General features: G+C 43.8%; 2 protein-coding genes across 7 annotated transcripts in view; one reads left to right on the top strand and one right to left on the bottom strand.

Moving 5' to 3' along the window:
- bbs4 (Bardet-Biedl syndrome 4) overlaps positions 1–13,545 on the top strand; it is a 48,843-nt gene extending 35,298 nt beyond the window's left edge. For all 5 annotated transcript variants that reach the window (XM_080216121.1, XM_080216124.1, XM_080216122.1 and 2 more), the window contains 5 exons: positions 1,442–1,613; positions 2,391–2,460; positions 4,535–4,679; positions 7,015–7,225; positions 9,900–13,545. In XM_080216121.1, coding sequence (XP_080072247.1) covers positions 1,442–1,613; positions 2,391–2,460; positions 4,535–4,679; positions 7,015–7,225; positions 9,900–10,006 — 705 coding nt within the window. In that variant the 3' untranslated portion in view covers positions 10,007–13,545. The remainder of the gene's footprint in view (positions 1–1,441; positions 1,614–2,390; positions 2,461–4,534; positions 4,680–7,014; positions 7,226–9,899) is intronic.
- A 3-nt stretch (positions 13,546–13,548) lies between these two features.
- The window catches only part of LOC145360738 (neogenin-like), a 181,185-nt gene continuing 170,338 nt past the window's right edge, over positions 13,549–24,395 (bottom strand). For both annotated transcript variants that reach the window (XM_080216120.1, XM_080216119.1), the window contains exons 21-28: positions 23,382–23,459; positions 22,833–22,980; positions 22,063–22,298; positions 21,003–21,095; positions 19,261–19,410; positions 16,973–17,230; positions 16,648–16,784; positions 13,549–15,176 (exon numbers count right to left, since the gene is read on the bottom strand). In XM_080216120.1, the coding sequence (XP_080072246.1) occupies positions 15,093–15,176; positions 16,648–16,784; positions 16,973–17,230; positions 19,261–19,410; positions 21,003–21,095; positions 22,063–22,298; positions 22,833–22,980; positions 23,382–23,459 (1,184 nt within the window). In that variant the 3' untranslated portion in view covers positions 13,549–15,092. The remainder of the gene's footprint in view (positions 15,177–16,647; positions 16,785–16,972; positions 17,231–19,260; positions 19,411–21,002; positions 21,096–22,062; positions 22,299–22,832; positions 22,981–23,381; positions 23,460–24,395) is intronic.

Consider the following 24,395-nt stretch of genomic DNA (forward strand, 5'->3'; position numbering starts at 1 on the left):
TTGATTAGAAATAGTCAGCATGGTTTTGTAGCGGGTAGGTTGTGCCTTACTAACCTTATTGAGTTTTTTGAGAAGGTGACCAAAGAGGTGGATGGGGGCAAGGCAGTTGACGTGTTATTATATGGATTTTAGTAAGGCGTTCGATAAGGTTCACCATGGTAGGCTTCTGCAGAAAATGTAGATGTATGGGATTGTGGGTAATCTAAGAAGTTGGATCAGGAATTGGCTATCAGATAGGAGACAGAGGGTGGTGGTTGATGGTAAATATTCATCATGGAGTTCGGTTACGAGTGGTGTGCCTCAGGGATCTGTTTTGGGGCCACTGTTGTTTGTAATCTTTATTAATGATCTGGATGAGGGTATAGTTGGGTGGATTAGTAAATTTGCTGATGACACCAAAGTCGGAGGTGTGGTAGATTGTGAGGAAGGGTGTCATAGTTTGCAGGGAGACTTAGATAGGTTGCAGAGCTGGGCCGAGAGGTGGCGGATGGAATTTAATGCGGAGAAGTGTGAGGTAATTCACTTTGGTTGGAGCAACAGATGTGTCGAGTATAGGGCTAACGGGAGGACTTTGAATAGTGTGGATGAACAGAGGGATCTAGGTGTATGTGTACATAGATCCCTGAAAGTTGGGAATCAAGTAGATAAGGTTGTTAAGAAGGCGTACGGTGTCTTGGCGTTTATTGGTAGGGGGATTGAATTTAGGAGTCGCAGCGTCATGTTGCAACTGTACACTACTCTGGTGCGGCCGCACTTGGAGTACTGTGTGCAGTTCTGGTCCCCACATTACAAGAAGGATGTGGAGGCTTTGGAGAGGGTGCAGAGGAGGTTTACTAGGATGTTGCCTGGTATGGTGGGGAGGTCCTATGAGGAGAGACTGAGGGATTTAGGGTTGTTTTCGTTGGAAAGAAGGCGGCTAAGAGGGGATCTTATTGAAACATATAAGATGATTAGAGGTTTAGATAGGGTGGACAGTGATAGCCTTTTTCCTCGGATGGAGAAAGCTAGCACGAGGGGGCATGGCTTTAAATTAAGGGGGGGTAGCTACAGGACGGATGTCAGGGGTAGGTTCTTTACCCAAAGGGTGGTGAGGGATTGGAATGCCCTGCCTGCTGCAGTTGTAAATGTGCCTAGTTTGGGGGCGTTTAAGAGATCTGTGGATAGGTTTATGGACGAAAAGGGATTGGTATAGGCTAGTGGGTATTGTTTTTGTAACTGGTCGGCGCAACATCGTGGGCCGAAGGGCCTGTTCTGCGCTGTTATGTTCTATGTTTTTTATGTTCTTTGTTGTCTCTCCATCCAACATCATTTTACAAGTTATTTCTGGATCTTTCAGAAACCCTTTGTTCATAAGTGATTATTTAAACGTTGAAGGAATCCTGAAATGTTGAATCTTGATGTCAGTAAGTGGTTGGCCGTTGTGCTGTTTCCCTTGTTCCAGGCTATCAGCTGTTTGAAGCGAGCTAACTACTTGGCTCCCTTTGATTGGAAGATCCTCTATAACCTGGGCTTGGTGCACCTGACAATGCAGCAATATGCATCAGCATTCCACTTCCTGAGTGCTGCCATCAACATTCAGCCGAAGATGGGCGAGCTGTATATGCTGTTGGCTGGTGAGTTTAGAGTCTGCTTCAGTGAACGGAGAGCATTTGATTAACAGAACTGCTGACTCTTCCCAACACTCACATCTTCATCCAGTGAAGGGGCCACCAATACTTCTGTCACCACAGACATCCCTCACCTCTTCTGGAAGTGCTGATTCCTTGATGTACCTTTCTTAGTACCCAAGAGCTGAGAGAAACATCACATCATGCATAGTTCCAATCCTCCTCACACTTACTATCTTTGTAGGTTGCTGGGCAAATCTTCAGAGCAGAACCTGTACCTGATTTATTTATTTTTCTCCTGCTAACCCAGGCTTATGTGGCATTCTGTAGCATACCCGTCAGGATCAGCTAAGCTTGCATAGACTGCTGATTGAAACTTTGCCCCTCAGGTTCCCCATCTGGGGAGTAGCAGCAGATAAATTTACAACACTCCCCAATTTGCATCACTGAGCTACACTGCAGCAATAATCAATCCACCCTGGAGAAGGACGAAACTCTCACACCATGAGCAAGAGAACGCGAGTGTGACAGATTGGTAAATTGTGATTCGGAGTGTGAAGACTGAGGGAGGAGGTTATTCAAACCAGGGCAACTGGGACCTCTCCCTCCAGATGGAACACAGTTTGCAAAAGGGGAAAAGAGGAGAGTGAAAGCCTTGGGACAGGATGGAGGCTGGAGGAGGCCTGAGTGTGCATGGGGTGAAGCTGTGCAGAGAGTTGTTGATGAAATGGGACCTCCCTGTGAGTGCTGTGATTGTGTAAAATTTACTTCTTGTTGTTCCAGTGACGCTAACAAACCTGGCAGATCCTGACAACGCAAAAAGAGCTTATGAACAAGCAGTCAGTTTGGAACAGTGAGTATTATTGCAGCAAGCGCTGATGACATTTTTCTTTATTTTATTCTGTCATGGAATATGGGCATCACTGACTGGGCCAGTATTTGATGCCCAATCATTACCCTTGAACTGAGTGACTTCCTTGGCCATTTCATATAACGATAGAATCCTACAGTGCAGAAGCCCTTTGGCCCATCAAGTCTGCACTTATCACAATCCCACCTAGTCGCTGGCCCCATAAGCCCATGTACTTACCCTAGCTAGCCCCCTGACACTAAGGGACAATTTATCATGGCCAATCCACCTAACCAGCACATCTTCCAGACTGTGGGAGGAAACTCATGCAGACACAGCGAGAACATGCAAACTCCACACAGACAGTGACCCATGCTGGGAATCAATTTCAAGGGCAATTAAGAGTCAACCACATTGCCACGGGTCTGGGGTCACATTAGGCCAGACTGGGCAAGGACGACAGATTTCCTTCCCTAAAGGAATGTTAAAGATTGAATAACAATTGATGGACCTCTTTGTGAATTCCCCTATCAAACAACTGAAGATAGATCTTCCATTTTGTTCCATGGTTATTGCAGCACTTGTGGCCTTTCTGATACTTCAAGAAACTTTATTTTAACTGTTACAGCCTCTCTGTTCCAAAGGAGATTACTTTGCATTATCCTGTTACAGTCCGGGGTCAGGGCATCTTTCTCTGACCAACACGTGATTACTTAGGGTCAGAGTATGTTGTGATATTGTACTTTATAATTCACAGATTGGGATGTGCTTTATCTACTTTCCCACATATACTCCTGCTGATGCACAAGGACCAGGGGCTCTCAATCTGCTTTTGATCAGTGATATGGAGCTTTTTCTTAACTAATCTTTTCCTGAGGGCTAGGGAATAGGTTGCAAAGGTCTCAGCTGTCCCCTAGGATCACATCCCAAGTGGCTTTTCCTTTGCTATCGGCATAATGTTGGAGCATCCAGGGTCTGGCCATGTCCTCACGGCTGCTTTATAGCCAGCATTTACAGAGATCAAATCCCCGCCTCACCCCCTTAGGACAGAAATGTAGAATCTCCAAATGTGAATCCAAATTGACACTGACAGGAGTGTACGGCTCACTTAGATACAACTTCATTCATCTGCGTTATAGCGGAGGCAGATTGAAGGCAAATGAAATGCTGGTGTTTATTACATGAGGAATTGAGTATGAAAGTCAGCAAGTGTTGCTACAGCTGTACAGACTGCATTTGGAATGCTGTGTACAGGTTTGATCTTACCAAAGGATAGGATTGCATTTGAAACAGTTCAGAGAAGGTTCACATGGAAGAATCCTGAGATTTTCTAATCATAGAATCCCTACAGTGCAGAAGGAGGCCATTCAGCCCACTGAGTCTGTGCCGACCACAATCCCACCCAGGCCTTATCCCCGTAACCCTGCATATTTACCCTGCTAATCCCCTGACACTAGAGTCAATTTAGCACGGCCAATCAACCTAACCCGCACATCTTTCGGTCTGTGGGAGGAAACCGGAATACTCGGAGGAAACCCACACAGACAGGGAAAATGTGCAAACTTCACACAGACAGTGATCTGTATGTGAGTGTGTTGTGTGTGTGTGTCCACCCCTGAGCCTGTTGTTCTCCCCCCCGTTCCATATATCAATGTATATTGAGACATTGGTCTCTGAGAGCTGTGTGCAGGAAACCTCAGGCGGGCAATTTTCCACTTGTCTTGATGACTTGCCAAACTCTCTAGAGAAACCGCTGGTTTGGAGTCACCAATTGGCTGCCTTCCACCAGCTGTGCCTCTGGGAAGCATCCACCTCTCCCCCGCACTCCTTCCCCCCTCCCTCCCCTCGTGGTGTCAAAGATGATGGAACGCCACTGTTGACACCTCTGACCCCAACCTCTTAGACCCCTTTCCCCATTTCCCTGGAAATTGCCCCCACCCTCCCCCCATAAGTCTGACTCCTCTAGCATCTTTTGACCCCACTCCCAGTGTCTGCCCACCACGATTCACGCTACTGGTGTGAGCGGTAAGCTCCATCCATCGATTATGCTGAGAATATCAACCTCTCTCCTTTGCAGGTTAAATCCGCTGGTGAACTTAAACTATTCCATTTTACTGTACAACCAAGGAGACAAAAAGGGAGCTCTTCACCAATACCAGGAGATGGAGAAGAAGGTTAATAAGCTGAAGGCCAGCAGTAATGTGCTGGAGTTCGATTCAGAGGTACTTCAATAATCTCTCTATCTCAATGACCCAACTATTGTCAGCTTATTGCAAATCAAGGAGCTGTCTGATCACCAAGTGTTAACACAACGTTTCATTTCTGGCATCATCTGAAGGATTTTAAATGACACAATTATTGTTATCGAGCACTGTCTCCTGCTTTGCCAACCTAACCCGCACTGCTGTCTGGGCTCAATATGAAAACTTTGCACTGTGAGCGTTCCTGTTGAAATTTGTATCTGAGAAGTTATCTAAATAAAGATAGAGTCATAGAGGTTTACAGCATGGAATCAGGCCCTTCAGCCCAACTTGTCCATGCTGCCCATTTTTAACTCCTAAGCTAGTCCCAATTGCCTGCATTTGGCCCATAACCCTCTATACCCATCTTACCCATCTAACTGTCTAAATGCTTTTTAAAGACAAAATTGTACCCGCCTCTACAACTACCTCTCGCAGCTTGTTTCAGACACACCACCATCTGTGTGAAAAAAATTGCCCCTCTAGACCGTTTTGTGTCTCTCGCCTCTCACCTTAAACCTCTGCCCTCTAGTTTTAGACTCCCCTACCTTTGGGAAAACATATTGACTATCTAGCTGATCTATACCCCTCAGTATTTTGTAGACCTCTAAAAGATCACCCCTCAGCCTCCTACGCTCCAGAGAAAAAAATCTCAGTCTATCCAGCCTCTCCTTATAACTCAAACCATCAAGTCCCGATAGCATCCTAGTAAATTTTTTCTACACTCTTTCCAGTTTAATAATATCCTTTCTATAATAGGATGACCAGAACTGTACACAGTATTCCAAGTGTGGCCTTACCAATGTCTTGTACAACTTCAACAAGATGTCCCAACTCCTGTATTCAGTGTTCTGACCAACGAAACCAAGCATGCCGAATGCTTTTTTCACCACCCTGTCCACCTGTGACTCCACTTTCAAGGAGCTATGAACATGTACCCCTAGATCTCTTTGTTTGTAACTCTCCCCAGTGCTCTACCATTAACTGAGTAAGTCCTGCCCTGGTTCAATCTACCAAAATGCATCACCTCGCATTTATCTAAATTAAACTCCATCTGCCATTTGTCAGCCCACTGGCCCAATTGATCAAGATCCCGTTGCAATCCTAGATAACCTTCTTCACTATTCACTGTGCCATCAATCTTGGTGTCATCTGCAAACTTACTAACCATGCCTCCTATATTCTCATTCAATATAAATGACAAATAATGGTGAACCGAGCACTGATCTCTGAGGCACATCGCTGGGCACAGGCCTTCAGTTTGAAAAAAACAACCATCTTCTGTCAAGAAGCCAATTTTGTATCCATTTCATACCTCGCCCTGGATCCTGTGAGATTTAACCTTATGCAACAACCTACCATGTGATGCCTTGTCAGAGGCGTTGCTAAAGTCCATGTAGACAGCCTGAACTGCACTGCCCTCATCTTCCTCCTTGGTTACCCCTTCAAAAAACTCAAATTTGAGAGACATGATTTTCCATTCACAAAGCCATGCTTACTGTCCCTAATCAGTCCTTGCGTCTCCAAATGCCTGTAGATCCTGTCTCTCAAAGTACCTTCAAACAACTTACCCACTACAGATGCGAGGCTCATCGGCCTGTAGATTATTTGGGGAAGGGCACCAGGGTCTGTGGAATAGAGGCAGTTACATTGAGGTGAGCTAAAGTTGTCAGGGTTAAATAGCAGTCACTGTACCTGTTCTTATTGGAGCTGCTATGTTTTGGCTAAGATGTTAAATTGAGGCTTTGTTTAATGTTTCTGGTAGAAATCCAACAGTGCTGCTTGAAAAGCTGTGTGTACTCCAGGTATCGGGGTAACCATTTATCCTCAAACAATGCCAACAAGACTAAACCAGCTGAACACTAACCTCACTGCTGCTCATGGGGCCTTGCAGTTTGCAGGGCTTTTGGGTTTAGCCAGCGATTTGATAAGATGCAAAAGTAAACTCAAGTTCCTTCCTTCAGAGGACATTTTGTGCATTCTGCTGTCTGCAGTCCTACCAGTAAACCCACCCACTGATATACTCAACATCTCCAAGCTATTGCCACAGGAGATCCACTGTTAGTCGAGAGGTTCCTGTTCTATTGACTTTTTCTAACTATAGGTAGGTAGGTTTTCATTTTGAGCATTGTTTTTCAAAGTAACCTTTTGAACTTGTGCTCCCATTTAGAGGCTTCACCCTCCCAGGAACTTGAAAGCTCTCCTTATGAGTTTCCTTCCATTTTATTGAGTGATCCCCTTGATCCAGTGCTAAATGTTCTGGGGCAGATGTTGGGAGATAAGGCTGCTCATTAAGTGAGTAATTCATGCCTTCCAGCTGGTAGACATGGCTCAGAAGATTGGAGCTGCTCTTCAGGTTGGGGAGAATTTGGTCTGGACAAAACCAATGAAGGACTCCAAATCGAGAGAGCGCCTGAACCCATCCAGTAGATCCACCACAAACCAGCAACCCCTGGGCTCGAACAAGGCTCTGGGTCAGGCCATGTCTTCAGCTGCAGGATACAGCAAGACCATGCAGCTTCCTGTAGGTAAGTAGCTCATTGAATTCCACAGCAAGGTTTGCTGCATTTGGGGAAAATAGTCATTGTTCCTTAATAAAAAGATTTTTCCCCAAATACAGAGTTCTTGGATATTTGTATCCTTTAGTTCTGATAAGTTATGAACATAATGAAGTGTTTACTGAATAATTGTATGTATTTAATACAAATGTTTGTTTGACAATTCCTATTTTGATGTGTAAACAGCGGGAATTTCTCTCTCAATTCTCTGCACAGGAGAGTAAAATGCAAATTAGAGTTCTTGGGATTGGAGGTAAAAGTCTGATATGGATTGGTTCATGGACAGGAAACAGAGTAGGGTTAAATGAGTCACTCTTACACTGGCAGGTTGTTACTAGTGGCCTATTTAGTGGTTACTGGAGTGCCACAAAGATCAGTGCTGGGGTTACAAATGTTCACAATCTATACAATCTGTACCAAATCAAATGTAATATTTCCAAATTTGCAGCTGCCACTAGATGGGAAAATAGTTTGAGGAGGATGCAAAGAGCCTTCAAGAGAATTTAGACAGGCTTAGTGAGTGGGCAAGGACATGACAGATTGAAGATAAGGTGGAAAAACATGAAGATTCACACTTTGCTAGAAAAAACAGAAATATAGAATGTTTCTTAAATGGTGAGATTTGGAAATATAAACGTCCAAAGAGGGCCTAGTTGTCCTTGTTCATGAGTCATTAAAGTTAGCAGGCCTGTGCAGCAGACAATTAAAAAGGCATTTGGTGTGTTGGCCTTTATTGCAAGAGGATTTGAGTGTAGGAGTAAAACGGTTTTGCTGCAATTATATAAAGCCTCGGTGAGAGCACACCTGTATTCTCTAAGAGTTTAGAAGAATGAAAGGTGATCGCCTTCAAAATTCCTACAGGTGTCAACAATGAAGAAGTAGAAAGGATACTGCCCTGTCTGACACCAGGTGACAGGATGAGAGGTGGGCCATTTAGGACTGAAATCAGGAGGAATTTCTTAATTCAGAGGGTAGTGATCTTTGGAATTCTCTAGCCAAGAGGACTGCAGAAGCTCAATCATCAAATATATTCACGACAGAAAACAATATATTTCTAAATAGCAAATATTGAGGGGATAGTGTGAGGGAATGGACAGCATGGTGGTACAGTGGTTAGTACTGCTGCCTCATAGTGCTACGGACCTGGGTTCGATTCCCGGATTGGGTCACTGTGCGGAGTTTGCACATTCTCCCTGTGTCTGCGTGGATTTCCTCTAGGTGCTCCAGTTTTCTCCCACAGTCCAAAAGACGGGCTGGTTAGAGTGCATTGGCCGTGCTAAATTCTCTCTGTGTACCCGAACAAGCACTGGACGGTGGTGACTAGAGGATTTTCACAATAATTTCATTGCCCTGTTAATGTCAGCCTACTTACGACTAGTAAATAAACTAATAAATACTAATAGTGGATTTGAGATAGAATATTAGCCATGATCTAGTTGATCACGGCCTCGCAGGTGGAGGATGTGGTCAAGAAGGCATATGGTGTACTGGCCTTCATTAATTGAGGGATTGAGTTTAGGAGTCGGGAGGTAATGTTGCAACTTTATAAGACCCTTGTCAGACCCCACTTGGAGTACTGTGTGCAGTTCTGGTCACCTCACTACAGGAAGGATGTGGAAGCTATTGAGAGGGTGCAGAGGAGATTTACAAGGATGTTGCCTGGATTTGGAGGCATGCCTTATGAAAATAGGTTGAGGGAGCTAGGTCTCTTCTCCCTGGAGAGACGAAGGTTGAGAGGTGACCTGATAGAGGTTTATAAAATGTTGAGAGGTATAAATCGGGTGGATTCTCGGAGGCTATTTCCCAGGGCTGAAATGGTCGCTACGAGAGGACGCAGGTTTGAGGTGCTGGGGAGCAGTACAGAGATGTCAGGGATAAGTTTTTCACTCAGAGGGTGGTGAGTGAATGGAGTCGGCTGCCGTCAGTCGTGGTAGAGGTGAACTCGCTGGGGTCTTTTAAAAGACTTCTGGATGAGTATATGGGATTTAATGGGATTGGAGGTTATAGATAGTTGTATGGCCTGGTAGGTAAGGATATGATCGGTGCAACTTGTGGGCCGAAGGGCCTGTTTGTGCTGTAGTGTTCTATGTTCTATGAATGGCAGAGTATGCTGGAGGGACTGAATGGCCTACTCTTGCTTTTTCCTATAGATCTCCTTGTCTGAGAGTGCCTCGAATCAAACCTACAAGATGTAATTCAACTGCAGTAGCCAAACTTTAGATCATGTGTCTGAACCAATTCTGTAACAATGGCCTCACTAATGCTTTTCAGAAATTCATTGTTGCTCTTCTAATCTCTGACCTTATTTATTAAACCCAAAATTAATGTTGGCATTTTCTACCTTGTTACACTTTCAGAAAATTATTAATTTTAATGTTTAAGACTTGTCAAGCGAATCTTTCTATTAAGTGTATATTCCTATTTTGTGTGTGTGTTGTGATAACCCTTGTGTTTAATATGAAGTTTCTGTTAAATTGCTCAGACTATCTCCTGTTTTATGGATCATTCGATACTTTTTCATGGTGTTTCAAATATGGCATTTTTCACAAGTATGTGAACCTCTGAGTAACCAGCCAGACTCTGTAACATGGTTTATATACGGTGAGTGCGGACAGTGAACTAAGTGAAATGTTTTTGTTGCCAGGTGGATGTCCAGCACGAGCGCAGAAACCTCCATCTTTACCCTTGGAACCAGAGTCAAGTGCAGATTCGGGCACTGAGGAACTAAGCAGAAAACAAGAGCTGAGATAGATTGATGGCACTTGGCATCAGTGACCACCAGGCAGATCCTTAGAATAGGTAATTAAATTCAATTAAATGTCTAGCACTGCTCCAAACTCACCTGTTTCACGGGTGAGCCTGAGTTGCTGTGTGTACGAGGAATGAAGGCTGCTGCAGTGACTCCGACATCCAGACTGTCAGCAGGGCTGACTTCCAAAAAAGACACTTGTCATGTAGAATTTGAAAAAGGGAGATTGATTCCAACAGGGTCAGCTGGAGGAAGCCAATTCCAGATGGGCCCAACTGAGGCATCTCTACAACCTATCTGCCTCAGGGCTACACACACCCTGGCTTTGCCTTGATGGGAGGGCTGCCCAGGCCATTCTCTCCCCCTTATCCCACACAACTCCTAAACCCAAATATCAACATATCCCTCTTTGCTTTAACAAGGATGAGCAAGTAGTCTTTGGAATATTCAGGTTCTTCCTCCTACAGTGGCCTGTTACCCCCAGGATTTTAGCACAAGCAATTTTCTGCTGATTTCTGGGACTTCTCAGTCCAGGCGGACACTGGAGTTTTTGGAGCTACTATTGACCTTCTGCCTGGGTGTGAGGGATAGAAGAATTCAGATTCTTGGTCAGTGCTAAGTTTGCCAGTCTCGGCTAGAATTGTTTAAGGATTCTGCATTTAGTCTTTGTGCTGGGAGCTTGGGTTTATTCCATTACTCACTGGAAACGAGCAGTATTTGAGAGGAAATGCTGGTGAGTAAAGGATTGGTTGTAATAGAGATGACTGAATGGTGCTTAGACAAGCTGGATGGCTACTAGCATAAGTATCAGCATTGTTAGCCTGCAACTGAGCCCCATGGAGAGTAGGAAATACCCAGGAGAAGCAGTGGCAGCTAGGAGAAACAATATAGTCAAGAGTGCACTGTACCTTTCCTCTGTCAAACATTTGCTGAACAATCATGTTGTTGGTAGCATTCTGACACATTTCATACACAATTTAATTGAACGTTGTACAGGGAGGAAGTTCTGTTGTTTATCAGCTCATAAAACAATAAACTGAAGCATATTTGTACAAAGGTTGCATTATTCACCCACTTTTAGATACAAGTTTCCATTACTTGCACAGAGATTGCTATTGTAGTGACTGTGGATAAAGGGTCAGTTATGGCACAATGTGTAACCTAATTGCCTTTACATCTTGGGATCAGTGGTATTTGTAGAGCTTTAATTTTCAGTGGTGAAAGGGCTATTGTGAAGGAATTTCTCATTATCACTTGGCAGCCTTGCTGTGGTGATAAGTATTTCTATAAGTAGAATTATACAGTGCCTGAGGAGGAGGCTGTTTGACCAAACTTGGGAAAGTGTTGCACTCCGTTTTGGCTCACTCCCCTTCCTTATACAAACCATTTTATTTATCCATTTCCCTGCTTAAAAAACTATTATGGATCTCATATCCTTAAAAACCATTTGTATGAAGAGGAAAAAACCCCTAACATCTCCTTCATTATAACAAGAACCCTCAATTTACTTTCCAAACCCAGGTCTCCCCTTGAGGCAAAAACCAGTTTCTTGTCTCTCCTCCAACCCTGGATCATCTCCTCTGCTTGACTTGTTGTAAGTAGACACGGTGCTATAGCAATACCAATCTGTCTGTCCTTCTTAAATAGTTAAATGTTCCAAAGAATTTCACAGGATTGTTATCAGACAAAACGTGACACTGGGCAACATGAGGCTATCGGGAAAGGTGACCCAAAGCTTGGTTCAAGAGGTCGCTTTGAAGGAGTGAGGTTTAAGAGGGAATTCTAGAGTTTAGGGCTGAGGCAGCTGAGGGAAATCGCTGCCAATGCTGGACCGAATTGGAGATTGCATGATAGTTTTGGAGAATTGTAGATTTGGAGGGAATTCCTGATAAAAGATGGGGTGAGCCCAGGGATGAGGAATTTAAATTTTTTTAGAGGAAAATTACCAAGTCCTGTTAAATTAAATTAAAATTCAAATAGTTGGCCAACCTCTTTCAGATATTCCTCCCTAATCCTTCCAAATTGTAGCTCTTGTTGTTGGCAGCAATCCTCACAATTCCTCTGTAGGGAAATGTTTTTGGGTAAATTCCCATGAGGTTCTCTGATTGCTGCTGAGAATATTCAGCGTTGCTTCTGTTGGAGTTATGTCCCCCATCCCTATGAAATTGCAGGCATGTGATTTTTAAATACATTTATTTTCTTAGCTTTTGAGATATCCTTTACAATTTTATTTTTATGACGTGTAATGGACAAATTTTTAGGTTTTGAATGACAGTACCTATCTGGCCAGTTGTAAACTAATGTTTGTTTGTTGAAAAATGTTGCCTGACTTTGCTAAGTATCAGACATTAGCTCTATTATGATATCTATGTTGCTTCATAAAGCTTTCCCAAAATTAAAAATGTTAGATCTTTCATTTTTTTTCTCTAATAGTTTCCCTCTTGTCAGACTGTCACATGCTCAATGTCATTACAAATTGCCTCCTTACCTGAGAAACAGGCACTGCACAATTACCAAACGCAATACAAGTCAATCTTTAAAACAGAAGTCATTAGGGCAATGGATTCTAGACAGGCTTACATCAATCTATGCTGTGTGTCTAACAATCTGTTGCTTTACATGTTATATGTCCCCTTAATCTGAACAGCAAACATGAATCTCTAAGGCCTGCTCCTGTGCACCGGTTCTGAGCTGTAATTCTGATGGAATTATAAAATTAAATTCATGGTCTTGTCAATTTTATCAACTTTCACTGCAGCACAAAATTGAGTTGGTGACATGGGGGCTGAATAAATCTCAATTCTGTTTGTTTAAGACTTGTTCAATTTGAACGTATTATTCTTGGCTCATGTGAGAACTCAAGTGCACACAGGTATAGCCAGAAATTGTGGAAGAGTTTCGAGCATCTGTGAGCCTTCAGTCAGCACTAATGCAGTGTGATTTACTGCTCTTATTGAGATGGTTAATCGAGGGGGCAATCATATTATTCATTCTTAGCAATCTAGAGGAAACTAAGGTGCGAGGTTCATCTGCTTTGTGTGTTTTCCCCACTGTCCCCGAAACCCAAAGATAGTTGTTGGAGACGGCGTGTGAATTTACAATATTAATATTCACCTGCTGGGTTGAATCCAGTGCCCCAGGCAGCTTGACCAATTCCTCTCTTTACTGCGGTTGTGTCCAGGAGAAGTTGAAATAAGAAAGATCAGCCCAATTCCTTCTGGGCACAGAGCTACAAGACAAAGATTTAATTAAATGTTTCCTCATTTCACCCACTTTCCAGTTGTCTATTGGAGCACTTTTCAGTAAGCAAGCTCTGGATAATAATGAGCAGGGACCTGGCTGATTTTTCCCTATATCCAGGTACCAGCTTGACTGCTCCAACTGAGAGATAGGCGAACTCAGCAGAAAGGAATTGAATCTAATGACCATTGGATCAAAAAACATGTTGCAATTGTATATTAATCCATCAAAGGAACTAGTTGCTGTTAAGTTGTGTTGATTTTCCATCACAGACTGTGAATAAAAGTCGACATTCACACTCCTACTGGTTGAATACAAAATGTATTGGAATTCCAATATTACATTAAAACATGAGATTTAAAAAAAGCCACAGAGTATGCAACTAGCAAAGTTCTTTGTACATAAACTACAGTAGTTTGCATCGTTCCTACATCATGATTAATAAACAGACTGCACCTACAGCATCCTTGGAAAACAAAAAGCTGCTTTTGCTAATGAGGACACTACAGATACACCAGAGGTTTTCCTAAGTTTAAACACAGGCCATAAGAAAACGGTTCTTTGTAAAAGGATGAAAAAAGTGCAAAACAGATCTTACTGCCTACAACTGGGGGAGAGTTCTAAATCTTCACAATAGCTTTGTTCAGTTATATTCATTACAATAAATTTCCTTAAACAGTTATATTAACATTCATGGTGATGTACATAGGGAAGCAATATTCACAAACAAAGTAAAACCTAGACTTGTAGAAGCAATTACAATGATGTTATGGAGAGGGTGAAAAAAAGGAAAAGAGTTTCCTGTAATTGGAACTCACTACATTAATTAAAAAGATAATCTAATCTCAACCCAATTTACAGGGTTGATCCAAGAATCATGTCATTGGCACCCATCCAACAGGGTCCATTGAATGTACAGTAAACTCATACCCATTTTCTGGGTTCAATACGGATCCAGTAACCGGAATGCACTAGGAGTGAGAAAATCAAACCCGATCATGGAAGATCCTACAATTGGAACCCGTTCAATAGGGTTTAATGCTGGCTATGTAATTGGAACCCATTTGATAGGGTTTAATAAAGAACCTGTAATCAGAACCCATTTGGTAGGGTTTACCTAGCTTTTCTTTTATGGCTAAATGATTTTCCAGTAGAACGTGTAAAGATATTCTTCATATAAAATGTCAACTGCTGCACACATTTTGTTTAAATCGATGTGCTTTCTGAGTCATGCTCAGCCTCAAGTTATTTGTGGGTTGGACTTGCCAGTTCCTTCTTCCTAATTGTGCTTTAATCAGCTAACTTGCCAAGTCTAGCAGGAATATTCTGAAGTTTGCTAAAAGATCACAGTGATGAACGCAGATAACTTGGCAGTTTGATCAGAAGGATGCAGAGTAGAGTCTGTATGCCACGGCACTGTGTGATGCAAAGGAAGCAAGAAATGGCCACATTATTAACTGATGCATCTCACGTCAGCTTATGGTGAGGCAGTCAAACGTCACATCTGGATACCAAAGTAACAATTCAACATTCTTTTCATAACACCAGAAAACGTAAACACGCAGCAAATAGACGATATCGAATGTTGAACACTATACCGGTGCCTCCAGTACTTTTCCAAACCAGCAGAGGTCGGTCAGAGTTGAGAGTCGTCAGATTCCATGGCATTGGCTGGATTTTGTGATATCCACAAGTCTGGATCCACTGGACTGAAATCGTGACAAAGGCAGTTTCCACGAGACTTTAACACATTACATTATGTATCTGACCCTCTGGGTGTCTTTTGTACATACTCCTTGCAGCCCTGTTCTGCTTTCAGTTTGTGTAACTGATGTATTCTGACTGCATTTATGCCGTAGTGATAACATTCAGATCCTTCATTAACCCTGTGAGGTGTGTCATCTCTTCTGTCAGTTCGTCTGGGCCGTAATTCTGCAGAGGTGGAAGATTACAGTTTACAAAACATTTCCTCAGAACAAGACATTATTTCTTAGGGGCACATGTAGAATTACAGAATCCCTAAAGTGCAGAAAGAGACCATTCAGCCCATCGAATCTGCACCAACAACAATCCCACTCAGACGCTATCCCCGTAACCCCACATATTTAACCTGCTAATCCCCCTGACATTAAGGGGCAATTTAGCAATCAACCTAACCCACACATCTTTGGAGTTTGGGACGAAACCCACACAAACTCCACGGGGCAAACTCCACGTAGACATACACCCAAGGTCAGAATTGAACCAGGGTCCCTGGTGCTGAGAGGCAGCAGTGCTAACCAAGTCTTGCTTAAGAACTACTCAGCAAGGCTCCAACATACTGAATGCTGGGATGAGCTTCCTCTGAGTGAGTCACTGATATCAGGAGGAATGTAAGAAATAGGAGCAGGGAAAGGTCACTCAACCCTGCTCTGCCATGCAACTCGATCATGGCTGGTCCACACATGCCCCAACAAAGGAAGATAAATCTTCAAAGGTTTCTTCAAGTGTGTATGTTAATTATCATATGGGAGGGAGGTAGACTATCCCTATCTCAGCTCAATCTGGAGATCAAAACCAGAGGAAATCTGACTGAGACGATTCAATAGCATACATCCAGTCAGAACATAGAGACCCATATATGTGAAATAGTAAGTTGAGGAACACATACTGCAAGTAACACACAAGTCTAATGCCTTTTTTCCTTTTATTCTTTCAGGGGATGTGGGTGTTGCTGGCTGGGCCAGCAGTTTTTGTCCATCTTGAATTGCCCTTGAACTGAGTGGCTTGCAAAGCCATTTCAGAGGGCGGTTAACAGCCAACCACATTGCTGTGGCTCTGGAGTCACATGTAGGCCAGATCAGGTAAGGATGGCAGATTTCCTTCCCTGAAGGACATTAGTGAACCAGATGGGGTTTTACAGCAATCGACAATGGTTTCATGGTCATCATTACTGAGGCTAGTTTTCAATTCCAGGTTTTATGAATTGAATTTAAATTCCACCAGCTGCTGAGGTGGGATTTGAACCCGGGTCCCCGGAGTAAGCCTGGGCTTCTGGATTACTAGACCAGCGACATAACCACTGCACTCCATCTCCCAGCCTGGGGTCAGAGGTAGCGACCACCCAACGTCAGTGATCAGGAAAATGAGGTTACCCAGAGGAAACAAAACCAACAGTAATGATATAAAAAAACAAGAGTTAAAAGATTTAAAGTGAGATGGGGTGGGATAGTTTAAAAACCTATGACAATTGGCTATTGCTAAACTCATCCTGTGTAAGTGGCAAGGGTGACAGTGAGTATTGAAATGTTTAGCTGATGCTGTAAAGTTGAGAAATTTGAATGGTAAGTGACTAAGGGAGTGAAAGGGATAACCCCGTTCCTGAGAATATCATAACCCAACACTTCAATCAATTCAAACCTACACTATCAGAGTCCTCCAGCATTTTGGTGGATTCTGCAACATCTGGTGCACTGGGTACAGTGACTGCCATAGGGGATCTGCTCCGACCGAGAGTTCCTATCGATGCCGTCTTCACTGAGTGTACCTGAGGGTTTGTTCCTGGAATTGAAACAAGATCTATTAGAATTATCATACAACCCCCACCCCAACCCCATGTGCAACATGACAAAGTTTACACTGACATCTTATACAAACATGCACAGCATACAAAATATACTGAAAGTTTGATCCCGCCCAATGTGAACCCCTTCTGCAGTTGGCAGGTTAACCCTAACCAGTTTGCTCACCTGTCTGGGACAGTAATGGTGTACTGGACGATGTCGCTTCATAGTTGGTGCTGGCAGGCGGAATGGCAATCACAGCAAAGCTCTTCAGTGGGTGGGATGGGCGCACATGGGCTGTCGGGACATTGCGATTGGACTCTTCCTCCTGCGAGCCAGGCAAATATGAAACTGCAGGTACGTCCGCCTCAATGTTATCCACTGGGTGAACCTGTGCACTGGGCGCTGGTGACATGTCGCTATTTGGTGTATTTCGTACAGATTCTGGAACAGGAATCATCAAGAAACAGTCAACACTCGAAGGTATCTCCAAACCTTAAAGTCTGAACTATTTTAACAATCCACATGGTCTCAGATCCAGATGTTTAATATTTGTAGAACAGAAAAAATGAATTCACTGTGTAAAGAAGTTAATTCTCCTCTTTCTAAACTATTGAACAAGACAACAGACATTTTCTTTGCCTCACCGTGTGATTTACAGAAGAGTCTCTGATAACCATGTCCCTAGGTTAGTCTAGCACAAAGAAAACCATCTGAAGAATGGTATCCTAAATTGGGTTTCTCAAGGTGACATTACAATCAGCAAAGGCAAGTGTTTAATCCAGTTAATATTAGTTAGAACCATTAGTTTGATGAAATACATAGAAGTTGGAACACAAAACAGCCCAACTAGTTCATGTTACCCTCCCACACTGTCAAATAGTCTATTCACAATCGCCTATTCTGTTCCCATTTCCTTTCAATCTCATCTCCTTCATTTCCCTCTCCAATCTACTTTTCATGCTGAAGTAGTTTCCGTTCGCACCGTCTCTGTGAATGAATTCCTCACAGTTCTCTGTGTAAAGACGTTTCATTTGCCCTGTCCTAAATCTCTGATATTTAATCATGTATTTATAGCTCCTCAACCTTGAACCTTCAATTACATTTAAACAATGTGCGTTTATCTACCTTGTCCCATGCTTTCAGAACTTGAAAAACTGATATATTGCCAGCTAATTTGTGTTGTACTAATAGAAAAAAGATCCAACTTTTCAGCAGTTAATTATCTCTCAATCTGCCTCATTCTTGTTTCACTCCTGCAAACAAGTGAATCATCTTAAACGTTCCATCAGAATCGGTATCAATTCCTTACCCCAGGACACTGTTTTACATTCATACCCCTGCTTCCTAACTTCTGTAGCCTCGCTGAAGGTTTGTAAATGAAGTTTTCACATCCCCTGGCCCTAAGCCTGTCTGAGATAAATACCCCACATGTTATTTCCAGCCTCACCATTACCGTTCATCCTAATACAACAGCTGGAGCTGTAGGAAACCCAACCCCAAGTGTCACAGAATCATACAGCATGGAAGAGGTCCTTCGGCCCATTGAGTCTACACCAACATTGGAAACTCTGACGTCCCACCTACCTAATCCCATCTGCCAGCACTTGGCCCATCGGCCTGAATGTTATAATGTGCCAAGTGCTCATCCAGGTACTTTTTAAAGGATGTGAGGCATCCAGCTTCCACCACCCTCCCAGGCAGCGCATTCCAGACTGTCACCACCCTCACACCCCGCTAAACTTCCTGCCCCTCACCTTGAACCTCTGTCCTCTCGTGAATGACTCTTCAACTAAGAGAAACAGCTGCTCCTTATCCACTCTGTCCATGTCTCTCAATCTTGTACACCTCGATCAGGTCGCCCCTCAGTCTTCTCTGCTCCCAACAAAAACAACCCAAGCCTATCCAACCTCTCTTCATAACTTAAATGTTCCATCCCAGGCAGCAGGCAGCATCCCAGTGAATCTCATCCTCTGCGTTCCCTCCAGTGCAATCACATCCTTCCTATAATGTGGCGACCAGAACTGCACACAGTACTCCAGCTGTGGCCTCACCAAAGGTCTATACAACTCCAACATGACTTCCCTGCTTCTGTAATCTGTGCCTCAATTGATAAAGGCAAGTGTCCCAAATGCCTTTTTCACCGCCCTATTAACATTGCCCTTCCTCTTTCAGAGATCTGTGTACAAACACACCAAGGTCCCTTTGTATTTCACAGAACTTCCTAATGTCTACCATTCATTGAATACTTTCTTGGGGCAGAGACTGAGAAGTTCAAAACCAACACACTGTTTTCAGAGATTGAGAATTGAAATATTGATCAGGGATTTCCTTCCCTGAATAAGAGAGAATGAATCCAATATATTGTGGACAGGATGCTGACTGACTGCTGCCCCTCACACAGAAGGAGGAATAAACTAGGAATAAAGCTAAAGGCAGCAGACTGTTCCGATGTGTCAGGCCTGAGATCTCACCTGTAGAATTTGCCCTGTCTACTGAGGAGCCAAGCGGCCGGCTGCTGATCTGATGCCGAAGGTAGCTGCGAGTTGGGGATGAAGGTCCGTCACAGAGGTGATGATGATGAGGGTTGTCGAGTGAATGGATGGGATGGGCACTAATCACAGCTGTGAATGAATACAGAGAGCACTTCACACAAAGAACCAACTGCAGGGATCCAGAGAAACCCTACCCCTTGAACCTAGGCACATCAACCACATTCAGGACTCTCTCTCCCCATCCCAATCAGAACGCCTTGTCACAACCTGGCATTTACGATTCCTCCCAACTGCACATCCTGGCATCTATATTCAGGATGCTGTACTAACAGAGAACCCTGCTTTGTGTCCCTCACCTTTCGTTAAACCGAGACTGCTTCTGCCCTCAGATGGGCAGAGAGATCTGGTGTGAGGCAGTGTGGCTCTGGGGCCATGCACATTAGCCTTGGAGATATTAAGCAGCCTCTGTCTATGATAAGACACTTGATTTGCAAAAACAATTTAAAGGAACTGCATACTGAAAGAGCAGTTTATGGGATCTTGCTGTGTTCTAATTGTGAACTCCTGACATTATAGCAGTGACTACACTGCAAAAGCACTTTGTTGAAAAATGTTTTGGAACAAATTAGAGTTGTCAGGAAAGTTCTGGATAAACACAAGTCTTTCTTTCCTTAACCACTGCACTAAAGGGTCACCGTTAGCTACCAAAATATCTGGATGGGACTCAAACTCACCACCTTCTGTCTTAGAGGCAAGAGTAGGTTGGCTCTCAGAGCCTGATGATCAGGGCACAGAGTGGGAGAGCGAATGCCCAAGGGAAAATACATGTGCTCCTGAAAACTCTTAAAGAATCCCAGGCCCAATAATTGGACTGAACAAGGGAATAACCCTTGTTCTGAGTGTTGTTCTGAAGTTGGATCTCACACAGCCCCACTCTGAAACAAATGGTGTTCTTTTATCTGCTCTTTTTAAACCCCAGAGAGTCAGAAAGTGCAGAAAAGGCCCTTTGGCCCATCGAGTCTGCGCTGACAATAACTACCACTAAAGGCGCACTAATCCCATTTTGCAGACACACACATGGCTGAAATGAAGGTTGCAATCAGTCATTTTCCAACAGTTATTTGAAGATATCGGCACTGTTTTTAAGATGGATGGCTCTATCCTTCATCACACTTTCACCCAACACAAAACCAAAGCAAGTTCAGTGATTTATGTTCCAGCCACAACATTACAGATGCTTTGATGAGGTTGTTCATTACTGACATCTGCCCAGTGTTACAGGAAACCATGGCTGAATATCAATTTAGGAGTTTAAGAGGTAAAATGAGCTGCAAATTCATGAAGGGTTTAAACAGAGTTGATAAAAAGCAACTGCACTCAAATATGATGCAATACCATTAATCTTTCCTTTCATTCAATTGTCCCCTTTTTTTCTCTTAACTGGTATAAATCCACCAGCTCTCTAACAGGTGCAGCTGACAGCATCCGACAATGTCCCAATTTCAAGAGCACTGCCTCTGGGTGTCAGCTGGAATCCACCTTCCAGCAGGAATTCCTGGATTCTCCATATCCAGAAACAGGAATTGTGACTGGACTTGGGTCTGTGTAGATTAGTGAATCCACACAGCCTCCAGAGGAGACAGTTCTTCCAGCTCAGACAATTCTGCACCTTTAATTAACACAATCCTCAAAAGGCCAGGGTGAGGAAGGTTGGCACATACGCTGAGGTGGCTGGGCATCAAAAGGCATCATCATCTTCGGCCGGAGTCCTCGCCTCCCATTCAGAGTGGAAATGCCATCTTCTAATTCACGGCCTGTAAACACAAACATTCCATAATCTTCACGAACCTTACCGTGCACACAGCCAGAGGAAACGGTTTTAACCATATCAACAATAACAGACAGGGAAAGACTGTCTGCTCCTACAGCACTGTCTCACTCAGTCCTCACCCCCAAAAACCACCTCACCCGAGAGCAGGAGAACAGATAAAAGCCCAACTCAACATGAGAAATATAAAGCTGGGAAGTTTCTCTCTGACCCCCTCAGGCATTCCCACACGATATGAGGTGAATTTAACCCAAGCAGCTCTGTCACCTGGACAAATTCAGCATTTGCCAAATTCACTCCCTTCCGAAATTTACACATTCCAATCTGTTTAAATTAATCTATCTCCAGATTCCAAACATTGCCTCTATTCTCTCTCTCCACAAACGCTGTCAGACCTGCTGAGATGTTCCAGCATTTTCTGTTTTTGTTTCAGATTGCTGCAGTATTTTGCTGTTATCTCTGTAAAACCCCGTTTATACGTGCCTACAGGACATTTCTGTGCAATCACAAGACAATGAGCAGGAAGTGAGGAAATAAAAATGTAAAACATCAGAACTGGTGTGATGAAAGGTCACAGATGTGAAACATTAACTCTATCCCTCGCTTCACATAATCCATCGCTTGTCATAACCTGCTGAGTATTTCCAGCTTTTCCCAGGTTTCCCTGCTTTATTTCCCATTAATTAACATCACTAGCAGTAGGAAGAATGAGTGGGACTTCTGTTTTGGACAGGGTGCTTGTGTGAGATCATTATTCACTTTTTCTTTCTGTTTATTTGTACAAAGCCTCATTGATTCGGGATGAAGCTACAAGGTGTAAATTACTGAGCTAGTTTCCAGCAGTCTAACAGGAATATAGACACCACTACCTGAACCATCCCTGCTGAGTCAGGTGCTGACATCTCACAGCAATTCACTGATTCCAGTCACATTAACTGAAGATTTGAACTCACCCAGATAGGAATTCCTCCGCTGGTGGTCTTTGTCCATGGAATTTTCCACTGGAGTAATGTCCTGGGAATTACGAGGAATCGGAGTATCGGTCATGACTGGGTTTGGTTCCGGTGATTTATCAATTGGCTTCAGCTCCAGGCGTTCGTGGTGAATCCAGAGATCAGGGGGTTTAACATCCTTTGAATTACCTTTGTATTTGTGAGATCCATTGGCAGATTTACAAGCTGCACGTTTCCTAGAAGGAAAAAACACCAACAGGAGTGGCACTGAGGGGAGGGAGCATGAATACACACACTGTACATTTAACTTTCCTTCATAAATTTTATCCTCATTAACATGAAGGGGTATTAGCCATCATCAAACACTCCCAGGACAGGTACAGCACGGGGTTAGATACAGAGTAAAGCTCCCTCTACACTGTCCCCCCATCAAACACTCCCAGGACAGGTACAGCACAGGGTTAGATACAGAGTAAAGCTCCCTCTACACTGTCCAAACAAAATGCATCAAATAGAATTAAAAATAAAGCACGTGGTGTACTCGTGTGGCATCTTGTGTTTGCCACACCAGTTACCCTGCTGGCTTGGTGTGTTTGCCCTTAGTGCCAAGTTCAGGGCAGTTTGGAGTTGTGAATCTGCCCAATATCAAATTGAAACTTCTCAATTTCATCTCATTGTGGAATCTTCTAGACAATGAATAAGAAGAGTGCAGTTTGGGTTAGATTTGAGTGAGTGTGTGGAGTGGGAAGTGCAGCGTTTTTCCTCCTCACTTTTTCTGCTGGTAGTTGGTCCTCCGAGTGCAGATGAAAGCGATGATGACCACAATGATGATGGTGAAGACTCCGGCAGAGATGATGATGATAAGCATGGTGTTGCTGTCCAGGCTCGACGTGGGGCTGCCGTGAGGGCTGTTGTGACCTGTGTAAAATATACATTACCAATCAGAACTCACCAAAGTATAAACAGTCAACGAGAGGAGGGTCTCTCCCAGGCCGAGGGTCCCTCTATCAGGGTCAGTCCGAGGCCGAGGGTCCTGCTGTTGGAGGCTGTTAGTACCAGCGAGGTTTGATGGTGTATTTAGAACAGAGAACTCACAGAGATTGTTCTGGGGAAGGGATCTGATTATCAACCATTTCGAGCCAGTATTGTGTTGTGTGTAGCGAGTGTTGCTGGAGATACAGCGGTTCTATCTGAGGATTGCTTGCTGTGTGAGAGGAGAGGACATGGGGTTGGGTGAAGGGACTTCCATTTGATATTTGGGTCTCTCCTGAAGCTTTGTTAATGACACTGTGAGAAACACAAAGACTGAACATAATTACCACTGACAGAATGCCTGGTGTCTGAGCCTGCGTCCATGAGGGAAGGATTCTTGCCGAGTTTTCCAGATGATCCGAGTGCTGCAAAGACACAAAGTTATCAATCCAGCTGTTTCAGATTAGCACATCCAGAAACCCAACATCTGCACTGCACACTGACTACCATCTACTCAATCCCTACGACACAGAGTGAGGACACAATGTGATGAATGACGTGAACACTTTAGGCAGGAGGAACACACTGAAGATTTTGGAATGGAAAGTGTGCCTTAACCCTTTGATGAGGTGAATTCACATCATTAAAATCACACACTGGGTGCAGGGTGGGACTGGCTAAGCAGAGCTCTAGGGACAGATCTTCTGGATTGTAACTGGGTGGGTCTGGACAGGGAGCAGGGATGGGGAGGGAGCGCCTGGACAGGGAGTGGGGATGGGGGGGAGTGGGGATGGGGGGGGGGGGGGCGGGGGGGAGTGTCCAGACAGGGAGTGGGGTGTTAGGTGGCTTGGGGGTGGGTGACTGGAAGTTGGGGAGAATCCGGACTGGGTAAATAGTTGCTGTGTTTTGTTGTAAGGGTCAGTATCTCAATCAGTGACTTTGATTAAAGTCCTGCTCACAACTGCTGAACTAAAACTTTGAAACTGAACCACATCTGTTCACCTCAACTCAGAAATCGAGCCTTTGGTGAAAGGTTCTTGCTGAATCGGGGGGAGTTTCTGAATTTGCTGACAGATTTACAAGGTGCAGAGTGACAGGATCACTGAGAGATCGGCACCGCCCGATTGCTTCACCAATGACCCACTCAATACTTCTCTCGACCCAAAGCTGAGTTCCGTCTCAGTGCAGTCGATGCACAGTGGGTATCTCTGTCACCCCAAGAGGTTTTATGAGTTTACAGTAATAACCAAACCTACAGAAAAAATCCAATTTTGTTCCCATAACAACTGATAGAGAATTGGCTGCAGATTCAGGAGTGGTCCCAGCTTATGCCTGCAGTTGGTTAATGCAGCGGGTTGGAG

The sequence above is a fragment of the Carcharhinus amblyrhynchos genome, chromosome 32, assembly GCF_965287045.1.
Source record: "Carcharhinus amblyrhynchos chromosome 32, sCarAmb.v2.hapA, whole genome shotgun sequence".
NCBI lineage: Eukaryota > Metazoa > Chordata > Chondrichthyes > Carcharhiniformes > Carcharhinidae > Carcharhinus > Carcharhinus amblyrhynchos.